The sequence below is a fragment of the Trichechus manatus genome, unplaced genomic scaffold (assembly GCF_000243295.1).
Source record: "Trichechus manatus latirostris isolate Lorelei unplaced genomic scaffold, TriManLat1.0 scaffold00035, whole genome shotgun sequence".
NCBI lineage: Eukaryota > Metazoa > Chordata > Mammalia > Sirenia > Trichechidae > Trichechus > Trichechus manatus.
The window spans coordinates 1900395-1924496 of record NW_004443971.1 but is presented as its reverse complement, the minus strand read 5'-3'; the positions used below and the strand labels follow the sequence as shown (position 1 = coordinate 1924496).

The 24102-nt window shown below is 39.3% G+C and overlaps 1 protein-coding gene across 4 annotated transcripts in view; it reads left to right on the top strand.

Moving 5' to 3' along the window:
- TRAF5 (TNF receptor associated factor 5) overlaps window positions 1-23153 on the top strand; it is a 73574-nt gene extending 50421 nt beyond the window's left edge. Inside the window, exons 10-13 of one of the 4 annotated variants that reach the window (XR_002823911.1) lie at window positions 6630-6770; window positions 8483-8651; window positions 9264-10094; window positions 22004-23153. Coding sequence is in view for 2 of the 4 variants with exons in the window: in XM_023730272.1 (XP_023586040.1) it covers window positions 6630-6770; window positions 8483-8651; window positions 9264-9841 (888 nt within the window). In the remaining 2 variants the exon portion in view is untranslated. Of the gene's footprint in view, window positions 1-6629; window positions 6771-8482; window positions 8652-9263; window positions 12145-12175; window positions 12213-22003 lie in introns of those variants that run through there. The other 3 variants (XR_002823912.1, XM_023730272.1, XM_004375175.2) reach the window with 3 other exon arrangements.
- The last annotated feature ends 949 nt before the right edge of the window (window positions 23154-24102 follow it).

Genomic DNA, 24102 nt, shown 5'->3' with positions numbered 1-24102 from the left:
GTACCCTGAGTGTTGGACCAATGGGTTTTCTTCTTTCATTTTACAATGTCTAACAATTTAACATTACCTTTCCAATATTTACTAGCATCATTACTATGAATATCTAAAGATAATCCTAAAGTTTCCAAAGTGCATTGTCTGTGCATTCGTCAGGAGTCTAAACAAGACATTGCCCACATGAATTCACTATCAGTTGGAAAGGCATCATTTAAATTAGAAACATATATCTACACAGAAACATATATCCATAAGGAGTACCCAAAGTTTGTCTAGAAGAAACAGAAGATATAGAAAAATTTATATGTGACAAACAAGTTTTCATTAAAGAATACATGATTAGCAAGATGATACAAGATGGACCTTTCCTATAGGAGGTCTTCAGTTAGTCTGTTTAAAACATACTAAGTGTTCTTCCCAAGGGCAAGCTGCCCCTCCTTGGTTTACCTATTAACAGTCAGGGTCACTTTCTCAGAAGCAGAAATGGAACCAAAGACAAAACGGAGTCTGAGCCATGAGGTCGATCTCTGAGAATCTGGTTTCTTTAAGATGCATAATTTTCTGCATTGTAAGAAGGTGACAGTTTGATTACAAACATTAAACAGGTATTTCATACAACACTGTCTTAAAGACTGATGATACTAGTTACTGATTTACCCTAAACATAACTCTCAGTCTGGTCTTTGAAATTAGTTTCCCAAAACAGACTGAATTCTTAAAAAAAAAAAAAAAGCACAATTCCCAGAGCAAAATGGTCTTACTGGTTTATCTGGACCACTGTTTGACTCAAAGTGGCTTCAGGAACCTTTTTTTTTTTCCCCCACAAAGCTCGAGGTTCAAAAGGACACCCAAAGGTGATGTCCTGTGTGAGTTGCCACAACTTCCATGAAAACCAGAAATCTGGATACCAGGAGAATTACATACAACTCTGTCATCATTCTTTCCTTTGGATCATGATCTTGCTATGGAATCTTTAATCAGAAATGCTCAACAAATGGTAACTGGGCATCGTCTGGTTTTTAAGATCCCAGGCACCATACAGCAAACTAGGAAATAAAACAGAAGCACTAACAATAATATTAGGCCAATTGTCTTAAATAACAAATGAAACCATGACCCTAAGGTCTCTGAACCAAGGAAACAAATCTCATGAGGTGTTCGTTTATACTTAAGCAACATTAGTGACTTCTTGTGCCTCAACAGCAACTATGTTCTGCAAAACCTCAGACCGAGTATTAATATAAATACAGCAACATCTATCTATTAAGGCACAAAACTGTTTCTTGGGAGCACTAACAGGAAATCTAGTACTATTCTATTTTGTAAAATCATAGCTCAAATTTCAGATACTTCTCTGGTTATGATATTTACAACTTTGTTAAGTTTACCAATAGGAACTTCTAATTCAGGAGTTACAATATCTAAACCCATTAGTTAGATAATTTAGGAGAAAGGAAAATAGTTTCTTATATCCAGAAATTAGGACCTTAAAACATCAGCAATATTAAAAATAAAACATAGTTTCCTTTTGTTTACTCAGTCTTATGTAGTTAATTTCTATTCCACGTGATTCTGGATTGGCCACAGTCTTATGAACCCATCAGCTTCTGCATAGGAGTTCTGTAAATTTTATTCAGTCCTTTTCGCAAGTCCAATATTGTCCATCTTTTTGTTGAGATATTTTGGTCAAACGTTTTCAGCAAATCTAAAGTAAAAACTTATCTGCAGATGACAAAACTTAATATGGCCATGATTAATTCATAAACATATTAATAGTAAAAGACCTGATAGAAATTAATTACAAGCCAACATAAAAGGCCAAATAAAATCAGTTAAAAAAAACTTTAGATAAAAATATTTCTAAATATAGCCATTAACTGTATTCAAAGAGCTTCAGATATAATACATAATAATTTTGAGACAAAGTACCATACAGTCAGGGTATACCAAGAATATACCAAGATTATCAAATCTCTAAATACCTGAATAGTAATAAAAAAAACTTCATAGGTAAATGATGGGAATTCCCCAATCAAACCATTGGCTTTGATGATGCTAGATTCAAAAAGATAAAGTTGGGACCAAGTTAACAATAAAGAAATAAGTTATTTAACCAAAGATCTTAAAGTAAAAACCTTAGCTTTCTTTTCTAAAAGCCATGTGGCTTAGTTTTCAGACTTAGGAATCTTATTCTAATGAGAGGCCAAACCTTTGTCTTCCAGGCAGGTTACACAAAGAATAAATTAACCCTTTAATGCAGAAATCAAAGAAATTTTGTTATTTTAACTGTGAGAAACCCAATTCTTTGTTTTATATGCTACTTAACATTAAAACTCTTAAAAATCTCATAAATTAAACCATTAAACTTTGGTCAGACAGGTAAGACTTGACCATATCAAAGAAATTTCTTTTCCAATAAATCTCTTAAACATTGACTTTGTTGCATTCTGTATTCTTTTGCCTTTAAATGGCAAAAATGAACACTTATTAACAGACAAATATATATATAAATATATATCCTTTCTCATGGCATAAAAAGCAAAAGTATATAAGCTTAAATTATGACAAATATCTATTAATTTAATATCTGTAAGTTACCTGAAATGTTTTGGGAATTATTTTAAGCCTATATACCATAAAACATAAATGTTGTTGAAAGAAAAGTCTATTTAAACATTCTAAGATTTAATTCAACTTTTACTGTTCTCATATTTTTCCCAATCTAATTTTAGCCCTTAAAGATTTTATCAACTGGCTTTGGAAATCACAGAGTCTCTGCTCAACTGATCAATTCATAGATATGGATATAATCTTAAGTCTCTGGCTAGGAGTGGAAACATTTTTCCAGGCCACGTCAAGTGTGTCTCATTATAATTTCTATTGTTTGACTTCTTAGAGTTCCCCTATAATAGAGGGAACTTGTTTACAGTTCTATAATCGGGATCCCCTCAATTTCTGTAGCAAAGCAGCAGTTTTTCTGTTGTCTTAAAAGAGTCTCTACCTAGCTGGAAAGGGGTCTTTCAAAAGCTTCCCTGGAGCTACACAACCTTGGAGACTGGGGGCTGGGGCTGAAGAGGCCTGATTTTGCCCCGCCCTCACTCTCTTGACTCATGAAAGACATTTACATATGTTTCAATTGATGGAGGCATTTTGAAGGACAAAAGAGAACTAATTTTTTTTTTACTGTTCTGGAACTGCTACTTTTACTTTAAGACAAAACTATCCTTTTTCCTTAAATAAAACACATTTCATATAATATCTAGCATAAGTTCCTTAGAAAGTTCACTTTTAAGATTGACATAGTATAAAACATAAAGATCTTAGTGTATTTTTCAAATAGACCAATTTATATCAAAATTTCTCCAAGTAACTATTAAAAATCTAAATCATAAGACAGACACAAGATGCAGTTTTTTCTGGACGAAGAAAGAACTGAGGTTCTATGACTAGCCTTACAAAAAACAGCAATTCTTAGCCACAATGTCCAACCTGATACAAGACAAACTTAGACACAGTGCTCTAGACCAGAAGCAAGCTCTTAGAACAAAAGGAGACAGAAAGACCACATACACTCACCAGATAATACCACACAAAACAAGGATATGGGGATCCTAGTTTCTTGAAGTGTATATAGCAATTTTTGGTAAGATCGACTGAAGTCAATGGGAAAAAACAGGTACAGAACTACCACTTCTCCCTTAAATACCAAAACACAGGTCAGGAGCTGCCACCTCCCCCCGAGAATTTGGCAAAACAGAGCACTATCTGCCAGGTTTTCTCTGAGCCACAGAAAAGAAACCTAACAAGGAACGCCGCAGGGTTTGGACAGTGTTTTGCTTTGACCAATGTGTACCTTCGTTGCACGAGATTTTTCTTGTGGGTGGCGGGCAGCCTAGTGCTGTAGCCTGTCTCGTGACCACCTTATCCTGTCACGGGAGATTTTAACGCTCGTTATGAGAGCCAGTGACCGCCCTAATGGCTTTTACTGGTCAACCCTTGCCTGAATTTTTTTTTTTTTTCAGCTTATAGTGGCTCAAAGCTCTTTGAAAATAGAATTCCTTCTTCAGATACCTCAATCCAAGCCTAAACTGCAGTTCACTTAACCAAACAATCAAGCAAAAATCTAAGAAAGATTCTCCTTAATCAGTCAACTGGTTTTACAAACAAATATGCTGAACAAAACTTAAGAAAACATGAGAAACAGAACAACAAAAGAATAAGCAAAGGTTCATTTTCTGAGAGCACTCACTGCATCAATTTCAAAGGGACATGAAGTGGGAACACATGGGTCCAGAAGATAGGACCTTTCTTTGCTGGCTTCTGCTCCGCAGTCCAGGTCTCCTCGAGGTTGACTGGATTCGTAGCTTCAGAGATCCTTGACGACTACGCCATTAACTGTTGTAGGGGAAGAACATCATAAAGTTTAGTATAGCAAAAGAAAGTTTTATTCGGCATATGTTCAAAAGAGCAGAAGTGGGAAACGGACAGCCATGCTGCCAGAGCCATGTCTGCCCGAGTCCAAAGAAATATCACAGAACAGACAGAAGCGGGAAAACAGGCATGCTGCCACAGCCATGCCTGCCCGAGTCCAAAGAACCATTACAGAGTCATCAGTATATATTAACACTACAAATGGGCAAAACCATTGAAAGCTTAGCCTTTTCAGATTGGCTAGAAACTGTGATCCTACATTTTGAATTGTCTTTCTTGACAGTCATTGGTATAGGTTTCAGTAACGACAGTCAGGAGAGCCTTCGTTGGTCCAAGAAATTTCTATTCACTAAATGCTAATAGAAAAAGGGTAGAAAGTCTTTTGTGTTCTGTTTGATTGGCTTTGTGTGGAAGTTTCCCTAAAAGATATTTTCCAAGATTATCTTAGCTATTGTCTTTACACCTCAGAGCCCAGTTGATGTGTCCTTGTGAGTCCTTGTGAGTCCAGCTCCATTTGGGTCACATTCTCTATGCTCAAGGAGAGGGAATAATAACTCCAATATTATTTCCTAAATCAAACCTCACAGGACTTAGTCACCCGCTCTTGGAGGGAGTCTATGAGAACTGACACCCCTGTAGCTCTTACAGAGGATTTACCACCCGATGCCCAGTTACCTACCATGGCTGACGGAAACTTTCTCCCTCAGTCTAGAGCTCGCCGCCGTGGAATCCTCCCCTATAACCAGACTTCTGGGCCACCACAGGTTGAGAGACCTCCACAATTCAAGGAGGGGTGCACCTTCTCTCTTCCCGGGTCCTTCCCAGGGGCCCGGTCCTTAGGGAGATGGAACGAGGGCCTGAGTAATTTGAGCCCCATGTTGGGCGCCAAAAATTCGTTACCCAAATAGGGCCCCTGCCCTGGAGCAGTCGAGCCAATGAAACATACTCCAAGTCACAAAGAGTAAGAAAGTTTTGTTTTAGGAGGTGTCCACCACCAGGGATCGTACAGCAACGCAGGCTGTCTCTATGGAGTCCCAAAAGGCATTTTTACATTAGAGTTTATATGTGATTTTTACAAAGATTATAAGTGTTGTTATACATTGTAAGGTAATTATAAGAGACTCTATCATACTAAAGAGATATCTGCCAGACATTTCCATATCTGACATCTGGTCTCTAATCTTCCTGTGGGGGGGGTTTGTAAGCCACAGGTGGCCAGACAGAGCAAAACCAAGCCATTAACAAAGGTATGCCAAAAGGAGAAGGCAAAGAAAAAAAAAAACTTATAGGTTCATCATGGCATCAGTTATGTCAAGCTCTCAGTCGCCCATTTTGAAAAGGTGAAAACATGCTGGGGAGTATTACCTACCTTATAGGGTTTTTTGAAGATTAGAAGAGATAATGAACATGAAGGTATGATAGACATTCAGCAAATTTTAGCTATTATTAGTATTATTGTTACTCTGCATATAACATCTAATGGTGGTATAGTGATCAGTACTGTGTGATTCTATAGTAAATGCATACTGAATGAAGAGAACCAGTTCAGTAAATTCAGTCAAGTGATGTCACCATCACTAGCTGAACCATTATCACAGGTTAGGTGTAGAAAAGGCTGATGAGAAATCTGTGGACCTGGTTTTCTGGAATCACCTGCAAACATTTTCCTAGAATTATATAGGGCTGTACCTGTAAACATTTTCCTAGAAATATATACGTATATATTTTTTGTATAACAGCTTCTTACCTGCAAGTGTTTTCCAAGAACTCTATTTAAATTGGAGCGCTGGTGGCGCAGTGGTTAAGCATTCAGTTGCTAACCAAAAGGTCTGTGGTTCGAATCCACCAGCCACTCCTTGAAACCCTATGAGGCAGTTCTACTCTGTCCTATAGGGTCACTATGAGTCGAATCAACTCGAGGGCAATGGTTATATATATTTAAATTGGAGCCCTGGTGGCACAGTGGTTAAGTGCTCAGCTGCTAACTGAAAGGTTAGCTGTTGGAGTTTGAACCTCCCAGCCGTTCCATGGGAGAAAGATGTGGCAGTCTGATCCTGTAAAGATTACAGCATGTGGGGCAGTTCTACTCTGTCCTAGGATCACTATGAGTCATAATCAACTAGAAGGCAATGGGGGATATTTAAATTTTTTAAACTTGTATGCATGCATATAAATGACTTCATTTTCCCTCCCATTATTAGATTTCTGATTTATATAAGAGTCTTGAACAGAAAGAAAGTAAAATCCAGCAGCTAGCAGAAACCGTAAAGAAATTTGAAAAGGAATTCAAGCAGTTTTCACAGTTGTTTGGCAAGAATGGAAACTTGCTATCAAACATCCAGGTGAGAAGTGGTCTGTCCAATCAAAGCCAAGGTTTAGCTTTCAATTTGTAGTGAGGCTTTTTAAGTTTTTATATGGAAATTATTTCAAATGTACAGATTCACGCATTGTCAACATTTTGTCCCATTTCTCTCCCTCTCTATGTGTGTCTGTGTGTGTATATATATATATTGTTGTTGTTAGGTGCTGTCGAGTCAGTTCCGACTCATAGCAACCCTGTGTACCACAGAACGAAACACTGCCGGGTCCTGCGCCGTGCTCACAATAATCGTTGTATATACATATATACGTTTATATAGATACATGTATATATATGTATATATATATAAATGTGTATGTGTGTATTCTTTCTGAACATTTGCAAGTAAGCTGCATACATTATGGTTTTTTTACCCTTACAATACTCTTTATATAATCTACAGTAATGAGGGTTTTAATTAACATAGGCCAATATTAGCTGCTTGATTTCAGATTCATTGTGAGCATTTTATAGTCGACAAAGTGAAACTATTCATTCCCTTTGGGGGAATAATGCTTTAAACATAACTAAAATATAGCAAAAAATTACTTTGTGAATTATGAGTGTTAAAGAATCACAAATGAATTCCTAATAAAAAATGCCTGTAATCTTGATTATAAAATTTATACTGAAAAAGATTTCCAAGACATGTGATGTGGGCAATATATTTGAAATTTGGATTATCCCAGAAAAATCTAGACTGTATAATTTCCATGCCTTATCAGAACATTTACATATATGTATATATACACACACACATACACACACATATGTGTGTGTGTGTGGAGCCCTGCTGGCACAACGGTTAAGTACTCAGCTGCTAACCAAAAGGTTGGTGGTTTGAACCCACATGGCGGCTCCCTGGGAGAAAGACCTGGTGATCTGCTCCAGGTTCACAGCCTAGAAAACTCCATGGAGGGCAGTTCTATTCTGTCACATGGGGTAGCTATGAGTCAGAATAGACTTGATGGCACCTAACAACAACAGACACACACACACATACGTGTGCATTTAATATATATATTTAATTGCATTTAATACGTGTATCATATGTTAATTGTATTTAATATACATATATATATATATATATTGATATCTCAATTCCAACCTTTTTCTAACACAAATACCAGTCCAGAGTTAAGACACTTAGGGCAAGCGTGGAGGAGAAATACAGTAATAGTTCCTTTTAATCTCTTCCCTCTAAAGAGCAGTCAAAAGTTCAGGCCTTACCTCAGGCCACTTCCCACTGTAGAGCTCAGGCCAGAACAGGGGGCCTGCTTCCAGCTCATTCTCCTGCCTTCTAGCAGAGCAGGAGTGAATCCAGAAAGGAGCTTCTAAGAAGAGAGGGAAGTGGTAAGACAAGAGGAGAGTAAACATGAGACTAGAGATGTACCAGTGGGTTAGAGAACCAAGTCGAGAGACATTGAGGGAGAAGTAAAAATCAGACAAGAAAAGTTAAAAGATTTGGAACGGGAGCTGGGGTAGGAGAGGAAGAGGAAGATACTAGATTAGATGGTTCAACTCTCAGTGCTCTTCACTGAATTTTCTCTTCTGGGCTGTGTATTTTTCATGAGTTTTGATGTTTCATTAAAATGCGAAATATTTGAGTTGAAACAATTTAATCTCAATAACGTACTAAGATATTAACTGAAGTTCTTTTTTTTTTTTTTAACATGATCCATTTTGTACTGAAAGGCTCTTGCCAGTCACATTGACAAATCTGCTTGGCTAGAAGCTCAAGTGCGTCAGTTATTACAAATGGCTAACCAGCAACAAACTAAACTTGACCTGAGGCCTTTGGTGGAAGCGATTGATACAATTAAACAGAAAATTACCACGCTAGAAACCAATGATCAAATATTAGGTATGTCTGATGCTTTACTTTTCTTTTGATGCCTTGTTTGTCTGCATGTGTTTGTGAAATCAGCAAACACTTGGGAAAATGGTGAACCACAGCCGTCCAGGATAGCCAGTGGTAGAATCTGGTGTTCCTGGAAGAGAACAGCAGGAGATTCTGGCCCCTTAGGCAAGAATGAGGGAGGCCCATGAGCAGGAGGTGGAAACTGGCCAGGAAATTCCAAGAACAGGGAATGATGGTTTTTTAAGGAGAATGGAAAATAATGAGCGTGCTGAGGGAGAGATGTGGTGGGAACTTTTTTTTTTTTAACTATGGAAAAATATGCAACTGTTTGGCTATTTAAAAACATTCTAGTTAGAAAACTGGAGCCCGCCATGCTAGTGCATGCTAGTTGGATGCTGAGTGTATCTTTTCTGTGCTGTGGTGAGTTTTCTTGGTGCCATATTTGTCAAGGCATGAGGTTCACTGTGTTAATATTGTTAATACAAACGGTCCATGTGTGGTCTTTGGGTTCAGTTGATCTTCAGGATGTCAGAATTGTAGGTAACAAAATACCACTTTGGGAAAATTCTAAAGACAACTCTCAGGCCTATGGAATCTCTTTTATTTTCTTTGCAGTTGTTTTGGAAGGGCAGACTAACAAACATGACGCCCACATTAATATTCATAAAGCACAGCTGAATAAAAATGAGGAGCGATTTAAACTGCTAGAGGGTGCCTGCTACAACGGGAAGCTCATCTGGAAGGTGACAGACTACAAGATGAAGAAGAGGGAGGCGGTGGACGGGCACACAGTCTCCATCTTTAGCCAGCCCTTCTATACCAGCCGGTGTGGTTACCGGCTCTGTGCTAGAGCTTACCTGAACGGGGACGGGTCCGGGAAGGGGACGCACCTGTCGCTGTACTTCGTGGTGATGCGAGGGGAGTTTGACTCGCTGTTGCAGTGGCCATTCAGGCAGAGGGTGACCCTGATGCTTTTGGACCAGAGTGGCAAAAAGAACCACATTATGGAGACCTTCAAGGCCGACCCCAATAGCAGCAGCTTTAGAAGACCCGATGGGGAGATGAACATCGCATCTGGGTGTCCCCGCTTTGTGGCTCATTCCACACTGGAGAACGCCAAAAATACCTACATTAAAGACGACACTCTGTTCCTGAAAGTGGCTGTGGATGTAACTGACCTGGAGGATCTGTAGTCGTTGTTTCTGGGGCGGAAAGAAGACTTCTCGGGTCCGGATGCATGAAGGAGGACACCTTTGATTATCATGTTGACCTGGATCTAGACTCAAAACACATTCGTATTTGGCTTTTTGCCTGTCATGTTTGAAGTTGATTCAAAGCTCCTGAAGTGCTGTCACTTTTCTACTTTTTACTATGTCCCAGTTTGAAACTGAAAGCACTTAGAATATCCTCTCCTTATTTATATTTTTGTATCTCTTTAAAAAGAGGGTAAGTTTCTTGAGAGCAAGGTCTGGGGCTTATCTCTTTCACTGGTGCTTAGCACCGTGTCTCAGGGTAGCTGCTGTATAACATTGAATGTTAGTGAGGTGACAGAGGTGGCAGAATTCAAAATTTAAAACACTTTTGTATTTTATTATTTGACCTATTAATTCAAGACCTGACCTTAACCCTGCAAAAACCCGTTTACCCATTTTCAGGTAAATGGGTGATGTAGTTACAAAGACAGTGTACCCAGTTTGGGCTAGATGTTTTTTTTCTTAAATACTAAACTTGTGGAAGTCACTGTACCTCTAAAATATATTCAGGAAATTAACCAGCTGTCTACAAGCACAGTTTTGCAAGGCCGCACAGAACTGGTGAATGTGGTAAACATTTTCATTCTCCCTGCTGAAGTAAAGCAGAAAGTACTGTCCTGTATATACATGAGGAAAGCCAGCCAGCCAACTGAAGCTCAGGTTTTATTCGGTTCAGCCATGTGAAAAAACTTTTCACACGTCAAAAACAGTCAAATATCATCAGTTCCATAAGGTACAACCTAATAAAAAAATAAATACATCTAAGTATACAAATAGCTAAAAGATATTTTGCTAACAATAGTAAATTAATTTTAGGATGGGAAGAATTTAGTATATGATGGAGAAAATGTCATAAATGGGTAAAATGAACTTTAAAACCTAGGGAGAACATCATTGCAATTTTCTATGAGTGTCAGAAGTACTCCCATCCAAAATTCATTGCTAAAAACAGTATCTCCTGTTCTTTGTGAGACGAGCTATTGAATTCATAAATTGGTATGAAAATGGGCATTTGTATAAACTTGTGAAATTTCTTGTCAGAGTCCTGAGTACTTTGTGAAGAACAGAAATGACCATGTCCTTATTATGCACCTATCTGTATGAGTCTGAGGGTCTGTGTAGAGATCAAGATGAATCCTTAATGACTTTCGATAAGCCTAAGCTTAACAACAACAAAAAAAAAAAACCAAGTGTTCCTGAGCTCTTATTCATTATAGTGCCTCTTGCCATTGCTCACATGTGGTCTGACTCTCCTGAGCGTGCAAGAACCAGTGCCACGTGGCAGAATGCCAGGTTAAAATAGCTCAGTCTGGTGATGACAACACGCCTTCCAACTTCTGAGCAGTTAACCTGACAAATCGAGCATGATTTATGAATATCTTCTGGGAATGATATTATTGCTGTTAGCTGCCATCAAATTGGCCCCAAACTCATGGCAACCCCATGCACAATGGAACAAAACTCTGCCCAGTCCTGTGCCGTTCTCATGATGGGGTGCGTCTTCAGACTGTTGTGATCCATAGGGTTTTCACTGGCTGATTTTTGGAATTAGATCACCAGGCCTTTCTTCCTAGTCTAGCTTAATCTGGAAACTCTGCTGAAACCTTTTCAGCACCAGAGCAAACGTAAGCCTGCACTGACAGATGAGTGGTAGCTGCGCATGAGGTACAGTGATTGGGAATCGAACCAAGGCCCTGCGTAGAAACTGAGAATTCTACACTTGAGCCTCTTTCTGGGAATGACAGGAACCTTCTTAGGCTCTTCTCTGAAGCTTTTAAGATGTTACAGACTCAAACTGCAGGAGTCATCTCAAAGGGTTAAAGTGGCTGCTGATGAAACATAGTACAGCCATTGATTAATAGATCACTTCAGATAATGTTGGGAATGTTTCTAATCAAGTACAGTGTCATCCTTGTGCTCCTTGGGAGTGAAAGATCATACTGTTGTGAGTAACTAGTTTTAAGTAGTTGATGGGAACAATATTTAAGTGAATTTGTCAAAATACTGGTTTTGTGTTTTAACCAACTTATACATATAAAAAGTTTAAGTCATGGTGTGATTTGCTTATGAGATCAGAGCCCCTTCATCATTGAAGTAGTTAACAAAGAATTCTGAAGTAAAAAGCTTTCCTTTTTCACAAAATAGGAGTTGTGATTTTTGTTTTGAAAAAGTGAATCCATGTAAAGTATTATTTGTCTCTTATGATGTGAACAGTTATTTTTATTCCGTGTCAATAGAATTTAAATTTCTATTTCCATTTTTGTTTGATTTCAGTTCCTGATGAAAAGAATGAACTAGGCATAAAACCAAAACCCATTGCTGTCGAGTTGATTCCAACTCATAGCGCCCCTATAGGACAGAGTAGAACTGCCCCATAGGGTTTCCAAGGAGCAGCTAGTGGATCTGAACTGCCGAACTTTTGGTTAGCAGCTGAGCTCTTAACCACTGCACCACTGGGACTCCTCACTATGCATAAAGGGGGAGTTAATGTCCTTGAGAAAGGTATAAACAGGCTTAAAGTAGGGTGAGAAGTTGAGGGGTACATATTAATGCATATTAATAGGTCTGCATTCTGACCCCTGATCTCTAAATTTAATATTTTCAGAGAAACCAAAAAATAGTCACAGCCAGTCACGTGGTCCCTGGCAGTCAGTCCACACTACTACCTCTTTTCTCTAAGATTCTTAGAAAGTAGTTGGAGAGATGGATCTTAAGTAAAATTCTGAGCTAGAGATAAGGGTTGGATGGATGGGCAGTGGGGGACCCAGTTGGTGAAATCCGCTAGGGAATCTCACATTCTAGGGAAGGAACAGCAAAACATTTGGAGAAGCAATGATCAGAGGTAAGAGTAGTACCAAGGAAAGTAGGTCATAGAGGCCAAGGGGAAAGAACATCAACAGGGCCTATGCCACCCCAAAAGGACAGCCACTCCAGGGCTCCCCACAGCATTCTCTTGCACTTCCTATCACTCTTCTATACTTAGAGATCCCACCCGTCCTGTTGGTGTCAAGTCAGGTCCAACTTATAGTGACCCTATAGGACAGAGTAGAACTGCCCCATAGGGTTTCCAAGGCTGTAATCTTTAGGTAAACAGACTGTCTCATCTTTCTCCCAAGGAGCGGCTGGTGAGTTCGAACCACCAACCTGTTAGTTAGCAGCTGAGCACTTAACCACTGGGCCACCAGTGCTCCTTTAGAAGTCTCACAGGTACTTTAAAGTCAGCTTCACAGTAACTGAATTGGGAATCTTTATCACTGCCCAACCTATTCCTCCTGTTTATACAACCTCAATTAATAACATCATCATCCAAGCTAGAGATTTGAACATCATTTTAAATTCTTCCCTCACCTTCCCATCCAATCGCCCATCCAGCACTATTACTTTTACCTCCAAATCGTTTCTTGAAATGACTCCTACTTATCCCTACTACCTACTACTGCCCTATTTCAGACATTTTTTGGCCTCACAGCTGTTCCTATTTTTAGTTTTGCCTCTTTCGAATTCAGTCTTCACACTGCCACCCAGTGATGTTTCTTAAATGAAAATCAGAGTATTACTCCTCATCCCATCCCCACTGTGGCTCCTGTCACCTGTAGGATAAAGCCCAGCCTCCTTAGTGTGGTATACAAGGCCCTCCATGCCGGGCCCCCTTGAGCATCACCTCCTGACATTTCTACTTTGCACATCAAGCTGTTTGGCATTTGTCTTTGCTTGTCTGTGCTACCCTTCTACCTGGAATACTTCTCCTCTGTACTCCCCCCTCCACCCCTCTTTGCCTGTGAATTCCTCCCCTTTGAGATTCTGCTTTGGCTTTGCCTTCTCCAGGGGTATGTCTCCCAGACTAGCCCTTAATCTCTGCACACCCTACCCCTCCCTTCACTAAGCCAAGAGCCTCTGCTCTGTGCCGCACAGTCGCTGTCCACACCTCAATTTCTGGGCATTTCTTTTTCCAGAAAACACACGTTTGGTTGTCTGTGTATTTGTCAGATTCTGTGTTAGGTGCAAAAGAGAACAGATACTGTTCCTGTCAAAATTTTTTAAATTTTTGTTTTATTGTGGTAAAATATATATAACAAAATTTGCCATTTAACATTTTTAAGTGTACAGTTCAGTGGGATTAATTATATTTATCATCATCCCAGAAATTCTGTACCCAGTGAGCAGTAACTCCCCACTCCCTCCCACTCCCCTGCCCTTGGTAACCTCTAATCTACTTTGTGTCTTTGAATTTGCTTGTTCTAGATATTGCATATAAGATCATACAGTATGTGTCTCTTTGACTGACTTATTTCACTTACCATACTATTTTCAAGGTCATCCATGTTGTAGTATTAAAATTTCATTCTTTTTTATGGCTTAATAATATTAGTACAGCCTGCCACCTTTCCCTGTGACCCACGAATGAACCTTGTGCTTAGGTCCAGATGTGTTGGCCTAGTTTTTTGGAAAGGATGTGAAAGTGGGCTGACTTCCTTTCTGGGCTATCTCTATCCAAAATACATCCCGTACAGACAGTGAGTGGTCTGTCAGAAATCTACCTCCTCTGTCCCTTAGCACATGAGCATTCCTAGGAACTTGCGTGGCTAAACATGCACTTCATACAGCCCCTGGCCAACGCCACTTCTGTATTTGTTCCCAGTAGGGAGGGAACGGTGTCCTAATCCTGCAGCACAACAGGGATGTGTGCAGACCATCTCCGTGCCTGGGCTACAGAGAAAAATCTGCCAGCCATGGGGAACTGAAGCACACTATTGAAGCTGATCTTGCTCCGTCTCTTCTCTAGATGAGTAAAGTTGTTCCATCCAGTACCTGTGTGTGAATCACATCTTTCTTGGCAACCCCATCACCTGGAAACTATGGAGTGGGTTGCTATCCTCTATATGACAGAACTCCTACCCTGGACGTGGTAACAGGTGTCACTTGCTCAACAATATACCATTGTGTGTAGATATCACATTTTGTGTATCCATTCATATTGTCATAAAATTTACATCTGAAGGTTGACCACAGGCCAAGGTGACTAAAAATGATCAATGTGTAGATGTTACCAGCCCTCTCTGTCTGATAAAGACTTTGCCTTTGAACTTCTCTTCCCCTGGGCCCTGAGAAAAATGTCTCTCTAAGGCAGTTTCTGGGTGTTTGTGATGCAAAATAAGAGAATGGGTAGAAAAACATTTGAAAGTTAAACCCTAGGGATAAGACCTATGGGGAAAAGCTAAAACATATTCACTAAAGGATTGAAGAGAATTAAAGAGAGAAAAGGGATATGAAACTATGGGAACTATTGTTGAGATTGTGGCTTGGATACTTTTTGTCTTCCAAGAGACCCAGGTTAGGGTCTGAAATATATATATATTTTATTTTTGGCTATTTGGACTACACTTCTTTGAATGAAACGGTATTAAAAATAGACTCCATGGCTCCAGGATTTATAAATCATTTGAACTAATAAGTATATAACAATATAAGAAGTTGGGATAAGTGCCTTGAAAAAAAGGACAGACTGCAGAGAAAGAATAATGGGGCAGGGTGGGGAAAACAATTAGGGCTGCCAGGGAAGACCTTTATGCTGAGGTGACACAGATTTAGTGTTCATGTGACGAGTTTTCTGAATGTCTAGCACTTTTGAACATCCCTCTAAAATGTGAGGAAACTTCCCATGGGAAAACATGCCTTCTCGGCCTCCTTTGCAACACAGGCATGTGACCTAGCCCCACCAATCAGGCATACCTGCACAAAACTTCAACTTGAAAGTGAGTGAGAAGGAACTGTGCCGAACTCTCTGGCTACGCAGTGGTGAGGGAGCTGAAGGTAGAACTTCTGGCCCGCAGTCTCTGTTTTCTTAGATGCGACCACCGCTGTTTGTGGAAGTTGATGTTTCGGTGTCAAGTGATGGTGGCAGCAGTGGGTTTTCACTGGAGCCTCTGGTGTGTTCGGGTACCTGGCTTCTGCCCTCCTGGAGATTCTGTGAGCTACATAATGTTGTTTTTGAAAGTCTCTTCCTCAGCATGAGTGGATCCTGTTGTTTGTAACTAAAAAACCTGACTGAATCAAGCAGAGACCTGAAAGATGAGTCAACCATGGGGAGAGCAGGTGGGAAGGGAATTCTGGGCAGGGAGCACTGAGGAATAAAAGAGTTGGCTTAAGGAACTGAAAAGAGGCCAGTGTGGTTGGAGCCTAGTGAAAGAGTGGCATTTGATGAGGTGAGAAGGAGGCAGGTCCCAGAATCTGTGGCGCTGTTAGGCCATGGGGAGGAGTTTGTGGTTTATGTAAAGTGCAGTGAAATTTAACATGTTTTTGGCAAGGAAATGGTCTGATTAATGCTTTTTAAAAGATTACTTTGTGTGGAGCATAAATTAGAGTGGGGGCAAGAGAGGACATGGGAAAAGCAGTAAGGTTACATCATGCTGAAATTACGTTTACACATCTTTTCCCTGGGTGGGGCAAATGGTTAATGTGCTTGGCTGCTAACAAAAAAGTTGGAGGAGGTTCAGGTCTATCCAGAGGTGCCTTGGAAGAAAGGCCTGACAATCTTCTAAAAAATCAGCCACTGAAAACCTTATGAAGCACAGTTCTACTCTGATACACATGGAGTCATCATGAGTTGGAAATCTACTCAACTGGTATCCTTGTTACTTGTTCCCTTACTAGATCATAAACTCCTTGAAGACAAAAACCACGTCTAATTCAAGTGCATGGCAGGTACTCAAATAGTGTGTTAAACTGAACTGTATAGGCACAGTAATGCATTGGATCTTTATAACAACTCTGCTAGGTAGGTGTTGTGCCCATTTCATAGATGAAAGAACTGGAGCTCACAGATTAACTTGTCTGAGGACACATAAACGCACATTGTGCAGCTCAGTCAAGTTCCTCTAACTTTTCATATCAGGGGTTGCAGATTGGCAGCCCACAGACTCATCCAGCCCACAGGGGTGTTTTCTGGGCTTGCATGCTATTTTTAAAACTAAACAGTTTCATGTGAAATTCCAGATTCCTAACTTCTCTTGCAGAACTAGATTAACAGAGCCCACATTCACTCCTCAAAAGGCTGGGTTAAATAGGGGCTGTCCCCATTAGACAAGATATGCTAACCTCCGCTCACACTCCTCAACACCCCCATTGCCTTACACTGAAACCACTTCTCTTATTTCTTTTTCTTGCAAGGACCTTGAAAGCATTTGAGTTTGCTTAAACATTATGAGAGGCTGCCTCGGTGACAAGAAGATGGTTCAAAATGGGAACAGAAAGTTGCTAGACTTTACTTTCTGAATAATTGCCTCTGAAGACATATGTTCATTGATGCTGACTTTTTTTACATATGTATGTAAATGAATAATTTCTTTTATAAGGATCAGCACAAAGCTGGTTCTATGAGGCAGAGGTTAAAGATGTCCCAAATGTCCAACTTTTCCAAGCTGCTGTACCACTCCGTCATCTCTAACATCAACCACTCCCTCTCCCCTCAGTACTCTCCTGCCTGTCTTTGGGTTCCCTAATTCACTGCAACCTCTCACAGAACTCATGAACCGTATAAAGGAAATGGCTCACGTGATTGTGGAGGCTGGGAAGTCCCAAATTCATGGGTCAGGTGTAGGCTTCTCCCAACCCACGTGGCTGCAGGGGCTGACGAACCCAAACCAGCAGTTCAGACCACCAGCTGCTGGCTCGCAAGGCTGAAGAAGCTGGCGAATCAGGTCACGCAATAGGTGCCAGCCCAAGGGGCTGTGGAGGGTGGCGAATCCCAGAGTAGGCAGATCAGAAAGCAAGCCTCTGGGGAGGTCAGTTGATCCTGAACCAGAGGCAGAGAGTGAGCCTTGCCAGGACACATACATGTATCTTAGATGCAGGCCACACCCAGGGAAGGGAGTAACTTTCATAAGGGTGGGACTTGAGCTACACCTTCCTGCAAGGCTGCAACCAGAGACACACCTTACACCAATCTGGCCTCATCAACACGTAGAGGTCAAGATCCACAACACAAAATGGGGGACAACCATACAATATTGGGAATCATGGCCTGGCTAAGTTGACACATAATCCCAGCCATCACAGTTTCCATATACCTTATTTGCATAGTCCCACTCAACCATTATGTGTGAGTCACAAAGACCATGGCTAGAAGGGCCATATTAAGTAATTCATTGCACCGCAGTATGATGTACATGGAGCCCTAGTGGCGCGGTGAAGAGCTTGGCTGCTAACCAAAATGTCGGCAGTTCCAATCTACCAGCTGATCCTTGGAAATCCTATGGGGCAGTTCTACTCTGTTTTATAGGGTTGCTATGGGTCGGAATCGACTCAGTGCAGTGGGTTTGGTTTTGGGTTATGATGTACACAAGTGTCCATTGCTTTATTGATTTTATCAGTAGTAAGAAGCGTGTTCTGAATAGATTTCCCAATAAATATAAGCCCTTGGAAGACTAATAATACAACTCAAATAATTTATTCAGATAGAAACTTTTCCCAGTCATGGTGTTTATAAAGAAGTTTTCCAGTTGTCTGATTTTTAATTAGGTAACCAACCAATTGACTCTACAATTTGTATCTGATTTATTATACCGTATTCATTTTTTTCCCAGTTACTGGTTACTTCAGGATCATATGTCACTAAATACAATGCTTCTTCCACTTTCAAGATTGTTATCTGTAAGCGGTCAGCAGTCAAAAGATCTGGGTTATATAGCTTTAATATCCATGTATACTTAAGCAGTCCCTTAACTTCTTGGCGCCTCTGGTTCCTCATTTGTAAAATGCATGAATAATGCCAGCCTTGTCTGTCAAGCATGCTCCAGGCAGAATGGGAAGAAGTGAGGTCAGGCACAAGACAGCCATTGCCTTCTGGATATTCCCAGAAGTTCACTATAGATTGAATTTCAGGTGTCTGTTAGGGAATATCTTGAAATTAGGCAATATGATGCTGAAGAAGTGGAGGCTCTCAGATCATGATGGGCCAAGTGGCCAAGCTATTTAAACTAAGCAAAGGCTCTCAAATTTGTTTAGGTGGCTGAACACCTGAAAGTCATGTTCTTACTAGAATACCATGCACTTTTCTCAACACCACAAATTATAATACAGAAATAGCAAATCTTACTGTACAAATAATAAATAGCAAATTTTATTAAGTCTTTACTATGTTTTAGACATTTTATAGGTACTATGTCATTTATCCTAACCACAAACCTATAAGGTAGGTACTGTTATCTCCATTATATGCTGAGAAAACAGACACAGAGTTTATGTAACATGCCTAAAGTGACATGGCTAATAATTTATAGATTTGCTATTTGAACCCAGATAATGTGAATCCAGAGCCTTTAATTTTAACCACTGTCTTAGTTATCTAGTGCCGCTATAACAGAAATACCACAAGTGATTGGCTTTAACAAAGAAATTTATTCTCTCACAGTCTAGGAGGCTAGAAGTCTGAATTCAGGGTGTCAGCTCCAGGGGAAGGCTTTCTCTCTCTGTCGATTCTGGGGGAAGGTCCTTGTCATCAGTCTTCCCCTGGTTGAGGAGTTTCTCAGCACAGGGAGCCTGGGTCCAAAGGACTGTCTATGCTTCTGGTGCTTCTTTCTTGGTGGTATGAGGTCCCCCTGTCTTTCTGCTTGCTTCTCTCTTTTATACATCAAAAGAGATTGATTTAAAACACGACCTAATCTTGTAGATTGAGTCCTGCCTCATTAACATAACTGCCTCTAATCCTGCCTCATTACATCATAGAGATAGGATTTGAAACACATAGGAAAATCATGTCAGATGACAAAATGGACAATCACACAATACTGGGAATCATGGCATAGCCAAGTTGACACACATTTTGGGGGGACACAATTCAATCCATAACAACCACCTTGGAAGAAAGTCCTGGCATTCTATTTCTGAAAAATCAGCCATTGGGAACTCTATAGTGAATGAATTAAATTTTACTATTAAGAAAGGAAAAATCTCTAATTGGGGTGTGGGTGTGGGCATGAATATCCTTTTAAAAAACATTTAAGACACAGCTAACAACCGCATTACTAGGTATAGATCCAGAGACATACTTTCACATGTGCACCAGGAGACATGTACAAGAAAGTTTAATATCCATACTGCTTGTAACAGCAAAAAACCTGGAAAAAAAACCCCAAATGTCTATCCATAAGAAGGATGCATAAGTAAGCCATGGTATATTCATACAATGGACTACAATATTTAGAAGGAATAAACTTCAGCTTTACACTTCAACATAGATGAATCTCATAAACATAATATTGAATGAACAAGCAAGTAGGAAAAGAATACAAAGTACAATGTCGTTTACATAAATAGCAATGATACAAATTTAAGAATATGTTGTTTAGAGATACATATGTAACAAAACTATGATGTAAGAGAATGATAAACACAAAATTCAGAGATGAGATTAAGGAGGTAAACAGAGGGGTTTCAAAGTCCCTGGAACTAGGCACTTATTAATCAAAAGGTGGCGGTTCAAACTCACCAGCTGCTCAGTGGGAGAAAGATGTGGCAGTCTGCTTCCATAAAGATTTACAGCCTTGGAAACCCTACAGGCCAGCTCTATGCTGTCCTATAAGGTCGCTATGAATAGGAATTCACTCAAAAGCAGCGGGTTTTTGGATGGGTATGTATATTGTAAGTGGTCCTGGTGGCACAGTGGTTAAAGTGCTCAGCTGCTAACCTAACCAAAAGATCAGCAGTTTGAACTTACCAGTGGCTTCACATGAGAAAGATGTGGCAGTCTACTTCTGTAAAGATTTACAGCCTTGGAAACCTATGGGGCAGTTCTACTCTGTTTTACTCTCTCCTAAAGGGTTGCTATGAGTTGGAATCAACTAGATAACAATGGGTTTGGGTTTTTTGGGTTTTGGCATATACGTTATCATTTTTATTTATAAAATATTTCTTAATAAACTCCTTATAAGAAAAGCTATCTCAGGCAAAATGTGAATCAGAAGAAATCAGGTATAACCATATAAAAATATCAGACAAAAAAGAATTCTAGGCAAAGAAAAGAAAAGGCAAAGGGAAAAAAAAACACAAAGGTTATGTGTCAGCTTGGCTGGGTCATGATTCTCAGTTGTCTGGCAGTTATGATATAGTTCAGCAGCTATGTAATGATGTAATCACCTCCATGATGGGAACTGATATAATGTAATCCCTCCATAATGAGATCCACTATGAGCAGCCATCAGTTGAAACAAAGTTTCCTTGGGGTTGTGGCCTGCATCTAATATATGTAGACTTTCTTGCAAAGCTCTCCCGCTTTTACTTTCTCTGGATCCTGTATCTGTCTCCTGTTCATCTGACCTCCGGTTCTTGGGACTTGAGCTAACAGCTTATCTACCAGTCTTGGAATTTGTCAGCCTCCGCAGTCTGTGAGCCATCAGCCTGCCAGCTCACCTGCTGATCCCATGGACTTGGAACTTTCCAGCCTCTACAACTGCATGAGCCATTCCTTGATATAAATCTCTCTCTCTTTCTCTGTGTGTGTATATATATACATATATATATATATATATATATACACACACACACACTTCACTGGTTTTGTTTCTCTAGAGAACCCAGTCTAAGACAGGGACAAGGTGATATTTTATATCGATAAAAGGCTGAATTGACCAAGAAGCTATAAGTGCAATGAATCTTTATATACTAATATTGTGTTAAAATACAGAGAACCTAAACTATTTTTTAAAGGCAAGCAAAAACTACTAGACCCACAATCATAGTAAGAGACTTTAATTCAGCTCTTATAAATCAAAATCATGTAGACAAACTAATTTAAATAATACAATTTGGATTTAACAGTGAACTAATTAAAAAGAATATTCATACCAAACACAGATGAGGCATTTATAAAAACTAACTCTAATAGTCCACGAGGAATTTTAATAAATTCCAATAGCAGAAATTATACAGGAATCATTCTGTGCTCCTAATGCCATTAAATTAGAAATAGTCACAAACGACACTAAAAGTGACAACTCTAATCACCCCCTCCAAAAGAAAGGAGGAGGAAAAAAAGCATAAGAAGAGAGGGAAGGATGGGAAATTATTTATTCATATGAATGAAAGCCCACTTATTTCTGGTTTCAGGTATGGCTGGCTCCAGCTCCTCAAATGATGTCAGCAAGAAGGTTACTCTCTGCATCTCTTGGCTGTATGTTCCTTGTATTATTATCATTTTTCAGGAGACTCTCCTTTCTCAGTAGCAAAATGGCAACTGGAATCTCCTACCAATTCAGCATCCGCAGATAAGACACTTTCTCCATAATTTCAGCAGAAGTTCTGGAACAGACTAATTCACCAGTTTGGGTCACTGGCTCTTGCTCAGACCCAGCATTGTGGCCAGTAGGTAGTAGTACTCCCACTGACTAAATGTGGGTCACTTACCTAGTTTTGAAGCCAGGGGTGGAAATTAGCTCCACCTGAACCACAGGGACTAAGAATGGGAAAGAGGTCTTTTCAAAATAAAACAAAGGCTCTATTAAAGAAGGAAGGAATGTTGAACAGTAAGAAACAACAGATATCCATTATAGATAGAGGAAAAAATTACCTAAACACCTGGAAATTCAATCCTTTTGAAATGTCACCCTTCTAAATAATTGTTGGGTTAAAGAAGAAATAAAAATTTAAATTATAGCCTAGTTAAAAACGGAAGTTTATGAGAACTCTTTATATACAAACCCAGGAGTTAGAGCCAACGTTATACCTAAGTAAAATGTATAGATTTAAATGCATTTAGAAAACAATATTGAAAAATAAGTGAATTAGTTAAGACAATTTTTATAAATGAACAGTAGAGGGGAAGATATAACTATTGGACATCAATAATTATTTCAAAACTATGATAAGACATGGCAACAGTGGTGCAGGGATAGACAAGTAGACCAGTTGAACAAAAAAGCCCAGAAAGGGTCATACACAAATATGGGCATGTAATGTATAATGGAAAGGACTGAAAACAAAATACAGTTCAACTAGTTGGAAAAGAGTAAACTACATGGAGAAAATAAATTAGATCCTTATATCACAGCAAACACACAAGCAGATTCCAGGGAGATAAATGACTTAATGTAAAAAGCAAAACGTAGGAAAATATCCTTTTGACACTGAGCTAGGGAAAAGGTTTATTAAACAAGATATAAAAACCAAATCATAAAAGGAAAATATCGATAAAGTCAGCTACATTAAAATTTTAAACTTCTGTTCATTGAAAGATACAAAACAAAATGAAAAAAAAAAACTACTGAATGCAAGGATATATTGGTACTACTGAGGAGTAGTATGTAGCTATAGAGAGCGTACAGATTAAGGGAAAAAAGAAAAGCCCAATAAAAAAGTAGAAAGGCCCAAGATATAAACAGGCAATTAATGGAAGGGAAAACATCTTCAATGCCTCACTAGTAATGGGGGAGTTACAAATTAAAACCACAATAACATACCATTTCACACCTATTAGATGGGCAAACACTTTTAAATCTGAAAATGCCAGATGTTGGCATAGATGTAAAGTGGTGGAAACTCTCATACACTGCTGGTAGAAGGATAAAGCGATATAGCCATTGTGTAGAACAATTTGGCAATATCAGATAAAGCTGAATTGTGCAAACTCTTCCACTTTGCAATTCCATTTCTATACATAAATTCTAGAGAAATTCTTGCCATGTGCCCAAGAAGCTGTGTGCAAGAATGTCTACTAACTACTGTTATAATAGCAAAAATAAGGAATCATTAAATGGCTAGCAACAGGAAAATGGATAAATTGTGGTATACTCATACAATGGAATACCATTTAGCAGTTAAAATAGAAGAAATTAGAACTACAGGAATCACATACCTTTCTTCTTTTATTTTTTACTTTTTTTTAAATTGTACTTTAGGTGAAGGTTTACGGAACAAATATTTTCTCATTAAACAGTGAGTACACGTATTGTTTTATGACATTGGTTAACAACCCCATGACATGTCAACACTCTACCTTCTCAGCCTTGGAGGACCTTTTTTTTTTTGGTGAAAATATACATAGCCAAAAATATACCATTTCAAAAATTTCTACATGTACAATTCGGTGACATTGATTACATTCTTCCAGTTGTGCCGCTATTCTCACTTTAGATGAAGGTTTACAGAACAAAATAGTTTCTCATTAAACAGCACATATATTGCCCTGTGACAATGGTTAAAAACCCCAC